The following is a 7,917-nucleotide window of genomic DNA, read 5'->3' on the forward strand; positions in this document are numbered from 1 at the left end:
GGAAAACAATTCCATCGTCAACATGCGACGAAACACAAACCTTGTTGACATGAACTGAAGGTCGGTAGTCAATTAACTACAAGCTGACCTGTGCGGTACGCAGGCCCCGTGCGGAATGTGTAGTGATTGGTCCCGGCCTTCCGCAAACAGCGGAGTGCGTATTGTTTGTGGTGACACGTTACGGTTCACAACGTCCAGCATTCCACCGGCTCCACATACATCCGCGTGTCATGCCGACGCACCAGCAACACCTGTCAACCCCCTGACTCCCTCCCCACCCCACCTCCTCCTCCTCCCCCCCCCCTCCTCACACCCCCTCCCCCGGGATGACGGTGTCGGACCCATCCCGCCAGCCCGCCGAAGCGGCGCCCGGGTTCGCCGGGCTGCCGGAGGAGCTGTGGGGCCGCGTCTTCGCCTACCTGGACCCGGTGGAGGACCGAGTCGTGACGCTGGCGCTGGTCTGCAAGAAGTGGAGCCGCGTCCTGCGGAACACGCCGGACCTGTGGCGCACGTTGAGCGTCTGCCGGCACCTGGAGGACCACCTGTACGACAGCGTCGCCGCGGCGCTGCGCGCGTACGGGCAGCACGTCCATGTGCTCACCTGGAAGTCAGGTGTGCCCGTCACACCTGCCGTGCTGGCGCTCCTGCCCACCTTAACAAACCTGCGGGTGCTGGGCCTGCCTGTGGTATGGGACAGAGAACACATTTACCGTTTGATGCCGCTCTCAGGGCTAGAGGAGGTTCAGATCAACGGCGCGTTTGAACTGACGGACGGAGACCTGGAGCTGGTCGCGCGGTCCTTCCCCGAGCTGAGGGAGGTGACGTTCACGGCGTGCTGGGACCTTTCCCCCGAGGGAGTGCTCTCCTTCCTGGAGCAGTCCGCCGCCCTGCACAGCCTGAGACTGAAGCTGAACGTGGGGCTGCCCCTGCACGACGTGCGCAGCGACCAGGCCATGCTACAGGGCGCTAACCTGGTCCTTGACCTGGCGGACTCCCGGTTCGCCCACCTCCTGACCGTGCTCCACTTGAACTTCGTCCCTCTGGAGCTGGACGAGCTCTGGAGCTGCATGAACCATTTCACACGCATCCGCAAGCTGGTCATCACCAACTGTGAGGTAAGTACATCTGTTCTACTTCAATGCCACTAGGTGTGAACTAAAATAATCTCATCTGTATGAAATAGCTATAGGAACTTACTTTAAGTAAGGAAAAAAACTTGCATCAAACACTAGAAGGTGTCACCACAATATGCACGACAGTCAGAGTTAAGGCGCACTACAAAAACAACAGATCTAGAGCCACGTAGGTCCACCTCTAGTATCACGAATGATAGGGACCCATGTATAATATTTCCAGCAAAAATATAAGCAAAACGTGTTTTGATCACGATCGCCCTTCACGTGAAAGGCCACCCCGTGTGCTTGTTGACAAACTGCTGGTGACGTTACTCCTGTTCCGGCTACAGTCTATCACGACCTGAAATGACGTGCGTCAACTTGTTGCCAGGAAGGAACAGAACACGGAACTGTGCAGTTCCGATTGCCTCCTCGACATAACAGCTTCATGGTGGTTCATTTTGATTATCACCCATGTAGACTGCTCCCTGCCTTTTTCCCTGGGAGCGACACGTCCATTTGTTGGGATTGATTACAGAGGGCGGTTTTTTACCGAATGGTCAGGGCGTGCTGTGCTCAAAGTCAAAGAGGGCCTGCCTGGGGGAGGGGGGGGTTCCCGACAACGCTCTACGCTGAATTCGGAATGCTCTCGAGTACGCTTTACGATAAATTCCAAGTGGCTACAACGCTTTACGTAGAATTAAAACGCAAAACGCAAAATGCGCCGATTACGCTCTACGTTGAATTAGAGCGGTCCGTGTACGCTCTACGTAGAATTAGAACGGCCGATTACGCTATACAGAAAAGGGCATGCGGGCCCCCCTCAAAAGGGTGAAGGTCGATAGGGCAACAGTACCCCCCCCCCCTCCTTAGAAAAGTAATCAATTATACCGTTCCCATGCGCATGTGGATTGTTTCCATAAGACCGCTCACAACAGAGAGGCAAATTTATTGAAAGTCAATTGCAAGGTCCTAATCTACACGATAAGAAGTCGACTCTGACCACGTCCCACTTGTGAAGCCGGCCATATCTTTAACTCATATCTGACAGGTCCATTCATCTTACTACGAGTTTCGGACTTAAGAAGTACTTGTACGAAGTGAGTGGGAAGTGTCTGGTGATAGTGTACAGTCACGGGTCGTTGGGAGTTCAACTTCCCCTCAACGACGCCCTTGAAACTCATAAACTTAAAGACGTCTATATGCCATACTTGCTGTATCCGCTGTTCCTGTTCGGCCTACCCACCTGAAAAGACACAGACCACCGTTAATTTATCTAACCTTTAGCTCTACAGCTGTAACGTTATGGAAAACGCTGTGCTATCGTGCCACTTGGTACATGGCGGCTGGGACGTTGAGTGCTTGCGGGTTTTGTTCCTGTATGTGCAGCACCACGCCCACAGTGTGTATTTAAGGGGCCAAGGTTTCAACAGTGCACCTACTTACTACCAACGTCCTGAAGGTCTACTATTGTAGCATTGCTGTGTTGTTTGGACAAGTTACACAAATATGACAACCAGGAATGTATGGAGGATAGACGGCCTCATTGTAACACTCCCGTTCAGGAAGTATTCCTTAGATCAGATGGAATCTCTTCGACCGAAATGGGGATATAGTCTTGAACTTGAAATATAAAATCAGACATTGACCTCTCATATATAACGTTATATATATACACAGCACGAAACGGTACCTAATGCACTTAACGTAGATTAAAACGGCAAATGGACAGTATCTGTACAGTGCCATGTGCGCTAGGACATGCTGGATAAGGCACAGTGACTATAAACATGCCTACGTCTGCCCTATCGTCTCCTGCCAACTTCAGGGGGATCATTTGGCAATTGCAAGCTGTGTACACAATCTAAGGAATCTTAATTGGTTTCTGTGCGCAAGAGTTCACTTCTGAACACAGGCAACCATAGAGCAAAACGGCATTCCCACAAGTGTTGAAAACATGCTTACGGGTAACAATTAGTGTGTAAATACTAATCTCCAAGCAGATGTTTGGGTGAAGAAAAAGACAGTGTCAGTACCCATTGGCCAGGCGGTATCCATTAGCCAGCCAACTAATGATACAGTCTGGCCAATGGATACTGCCTGGCCAATTTGAAACTGTCATTTGCGCCACCTAAACATCTGCTTGGAGATTATGTAAATATGAGGGTGTATTTGTCACTACTGGGCGCCCAGAAATCGAAAGGCACGTGGTTTCATGTGGGTCAAGAACCGCTGTGTTTAGATCGATACGACTTCCCTCTTTGACCGGACACATTTCGACTTCAAAGCATGCTTCCGAAGCGAACGTTTACAATGAAAAAGAATTCCGCATTTTCTATATAAAGCTCTCTTGTGTTGACGGTTGTTATGTTTGAGACTTTTTCAACTTTTATTTCAAATACCACATAACAGACAAAAGTCTGAATTGCGTCAGTATTTACAAACCTTTGTGCTCGTTTTATAAAACACAAACTGTGGGCATTTACAGTCTAGAAGTTTTGTTTTGTTTGCTGGAGTAAGTTGAAAATGACAAAGTAGTTCATTCCACAGTAGACTCCGTGACCCGGATACGAGCTTTGGTGGGTTTAGCAGTGAACCAACAACCGAGACTGAAATAGCAGCCTTTGTTGGGAAACTCCAGACCTGCGCGCCTGGGACACAAGTGGCACTATTTTAAGCTGTTATCGATTGCCGCATAACCACACAACAGTCGTCTGTAAATCACACAACAGCCGGCCGCTCTGTGAGAGGACTTGGAAACAAGCCAAGGAGATGACCAGCCGAAAATTAAGTAAACAGTTCTGACCAGTCTATTGGGCTGGGGAAAAGGTAGAATGCTCCGTTATCCCCCGAGACTGTTTGAACTTTTAAAGTTTTAATGATTATTTCGTGAAACGTCCAAGTCTGATAGATAGTTATTGAAAATTAATGTTGTGTTTCCGATTTTAGTGCTGAAAAAATACGGTCTGTGGGTAGGGCATTCTCTCTTCCTAGGGTCGGTCTGGAAACTGGAAATATTTTTGCTATAATATTACTGCCCTCAGGACTCTGGAATAAGGATAAAAAGGTATTGCATCGTAGTGACAATCGTAATTCGGTACGTTATGGACGACGTGTGGTAGAATACCCAATCGTTAAGCGTTTTTATCTCCTTCATACGTAGCAATTAGTCTCCACCAGACTTCTTTTGCAGGCTGAATAAATCGTAGAAATCGGCATAAAAAGGGTATTTAACTGATCAGATAAGATAGCCGCTGGACCCTCTATGGCTGGCTACCTTATCTGGCCAGTTAAATATTTTTATGCCAATTTGTACGATTTATTCAGCCTACAAAAGTAGTCTGGTGGAGACGACGTAGCAATGGCCCGTCTTTATAATCTCCAGGACGATCTTTTTATCTTTTGCTGGCTACAAGACGGTATCTAATTGGCCAGGCAGTTACCACCTTCCACCCGATGAAGGTTTAACTGGCGTAAAAAACGATACCCGTACAAAGATGGGCCTGATAAAGACTCGTCAAAAAGCCGAAGCCTAAAGTTAAAACCTCTGCTTTGAGAGCACGGTCTCTGCTGGAATGGGGACGGATCAGTTCATGAGGTTTCACTTTATTGACTCGCCAAACATCCTCTTTACAATCACCTACCGCAAACCAAAACAGCCCCGGTACAGACATATCTCCGTAATAAATTATACCAACACGTACACAAAGGGATTACCGGCCAGGTGCAGACATTCCCGACTCTCCAGGCAGATTCAACTGTTAGTAGTTTAAACCTTCCCTAATAGTTTTCTTTGCTTGTACGGGTGTTGCGTCATCATGAAGTTCACACACGCGTACGTACGGTCATTAACCTTTGGGCCCCGTTCATGATGCAAATATATGTAAACGGTTTGAATCGTTTTGGCTACAATCCCACTGAAACGGTTTGCAGATCAATATCATACCGTGGACACATTGTCTGGAACAGTCTACCATTATACACACGCACAGCCCCAATTAATTAACTCTCACTCTTAAATTTAAAGTTAAACAGAAATTAGAAATGAAGCAAGTTTAAACTGTAATTTCCAACACAATTACAGTTTAAACTTGTTTCATAATGACTTCTATAAGAAATTAGAAATGACCTAAACGAACGGACACGAACCATATACATGTACCAGCTCTGACTCATAAGTATGTTATATTTACCATATATGTGTAAAAATATATGTGTATATTACTTTGGAAATTTATTTGTGTATTATGTAAACTTAATCTCTTCGCTCGTGACCTCAATGAAAAACGGACTGCAGGAAAAAAGAATGGTTCTGTCAAATCTATTTTACTATCTTGAGAGTTTATCTGTGTTGGTAGTTACATGTTTAGAGTTAAAACGTTTGATCCAACACAAAGAAGTTCTCTCACCTAGAGCTTTCGACCAGTCACTCTGGTCTTCCTCAGTACTCAGTAGACTGACCCAGTGAGGCTCTAGGTGAGAGAAGTTCTTTTAGTTGGATCAAAAGTTTTAACTTTAAACAAATCTTGAAGAAAGTTAAACTGTTCTCCAACTCAACAACGAAATTAACTCACCAGAAATTTCCGACTGAATCGCTCAAGTCTTCATCTCAAGCTGATGAAGACTGAGTGATTCAGTCCGAAATTTCTGGTGACTTAATTTCGTTGTTGAGTTGGAGAACAGTATACTTTTCTTCATGTATTTTACCAACTCAGATGAACTTTCGTGCTAGTTTAAACAAATCTGTTTCGCCTCTCCAGAGACTGCAGGGCGTGCGTCTCCGCTCGGGGGCGCTGCAGAAGCTGTACCTGTACAACCTGTGGAGCGTGAGCTTCGTCAGCCTGTGGACGCCGCAGCTGCGCAGCCTGCACCTGGACGCAGGGCTGGAGAACCTGGAGCACCTGGAGGTTTTCGCGCCAAAACTCAGGAAGCTGCAGGTGGACGGCAGCGGCGAGCTCAGGTTAGGCTTAGGTCACATTTCCAAACCGGGGCCCGGTGTCAAGCCGAATCCATGATCCTGCCAAATCCAGGACTCCGACACTACATGGGGGTTTCCAATATACCTAAGACAAGGGGTGGGAGGGGTTAAGTCGTGATGTGGGAGACTAAACCTAACCTAACCCCAATCGCGTGATCGTAAGTCTAACCCTAACCCTAACCCCAACCCTAACCCTAACCCTAGCCCTAGCCCTAAACACCTGACCTCTCACGTATGTGGCAGCTCAAGATTTGGCTCAACACCGGCCGGGCTGTTTGTATGAACGAAAAGTTAACAACTCATATCAAGAATACACAGAAATAGCGCCCGTGATTATTAATAAAACTTTTCTGTGTTTTGTTCTCTTTTGTATCGTACCTTTCGTTCCCAAAAGCTGCCCGGCCGGGCCCCGTTTTGGAAATGTGATCCCAGCATAAGGCCGGGGTACACGGCTAACAACATGCGCGGGGCACGGCCGGGCGGTTTGTGAGAACGAAAAGTATGTTATTAAAGACACACAAAATGCTTATGACTCATGAGCATAAATTGTGTACATTCTCAATATACACAATACGCAGCGGCGTGCTCAGGTAAGGCAGGGGTACACGGCTACCAACCCGCCCGGGGCCCGGCCTGAGTCACGGCTACCAACCCGCGCGGGGCCCGGCCGGGTAAGGCCGGAGTCACGGCTACCAACCCGCGCGGGGCCCAGCCGGGTTAGGCCAAGGCCCGACCGGACAGTTTTCCCGCGGCACAACTTGTAAATATTATACATGTACAATAAATCTGTAAATACTGTACATAGCGTCTGTCTTCTCTGTGAAAGTGGAAAATTCGCTGCTAATAATCAGCGAGCTAATACTCTGGATCAAGTTTACTTTAAAATTGTCTTTTTTTTCTCTTGTGGCGCCATCCGAGGTAATGGTACATTTAGATATACATTGTGATACACTGTAGTTCACACCATACGATTGCTTGTGATCTCTATGAGTTAATCGTTTATTTGTGACCCTGCAGGACTCTGAGTGTGAAGAGTACCAAACTGTCCAACGTAGAGCTCTACAACTGCGAACTGCTGGACGGGTTGGGCTTCACGCGCTACCTGGGCAGTAACATCACCGTCACGGTCCTGTCCCTAGGCAGCATAGGCATGGAGGCGCTATCACTCGACCAAAACCGCTGCCCGAGCCTGCGAGAACTGCGCCTCCTGGCGGACTTTCGGTGCACTTCACTGCACCTGTCGTGCCCGACCCTGAGAAGGTTGTGTGCGGACTGTGACGTCATGTTGCCCACGTTACAGATTGTCTCGGTGGTGGCGAGGCATGTAGACAGGCTGCACCTGGCCAACGTGCCGGGGCTTCAGAGTCTAACTGTACAGTGCGACCGCGTAGACCTTGTGGAAATCAACACGACGGGAAACGTCAACGTCTGCCTCGAGAACTGCGCCGTGCAGGCGGTGGAAGAGTTGGGGACGCTGAGGCTTCTGGACTGCCAGGTGCAGGCGCTGGTGGTGAGCGCCCCCTTGGTGCGGCAGTTGGTACTGCAGCGGTGCATGGTGACGGACTACAGCCTGTGCATGGCGCTGCGCGGCTGCCCGAACATCCAGCGCCTGCAGCTGCAGAAGTGCAGCTCGCTGACGCGCGTCTCCATCTGCAGGTCGCTGCTGCAGTACCTGCACCTGCTGGACTGCAGGGGCATCCTGCAGGTGGAGCTGACGGACTGTCCCAAGCTGCTGGCCCTGGACATCGGCCAGTGTCCGAACGTTAGACTCTTCGTGCAGGGATCAGAGACAACCCCAAACAAACTACAGTGCTGAGATGGTCT

General features: G+C 48.8%; 1 protein-coding gene across 1 annotated transcript in view; it reads left to right on the plus strand.

The window, feature by feature from the left end:
• The first annotated feature begins 319 nt into the window (after positions 1-319).
• Positions 320-7,917, plus strand: part of LOC109487993 — a 9,181-nt gene continuing 1,583 nt past the window's right edge. The window contains exons 1-2 of the mRNA XM_019792131.1: positions 320-1,115; positions 5,876-6,075. Of these exons, the coding sequence (XP_019647690.1) occupies positions 327-1,115; positions 5,876-6,075 (989 nt within the window). The 5' untranslated portion in view covers positions 320-326. The remainder of the gene's footprint in view (positions 1,116-5,875; positions 6,076-7,917) is intronic.

Source organism: Branchiostoma belcheri, unplaced genomic scaffold (assembly GCF_001625305.1).
Source record: "Branchiostoma belcheri isolate BF01 breed outbred unplaced genomic scaffold, Haploidv18h27 scaffold90, whole genome shotgun sequence".
NCBI lineage: Eukaryota > Metazoa > Chordata > Leptocardii > Amphioxiformes > Branchiostomatidae > Branchiostoma > Branchiostoma belcheri.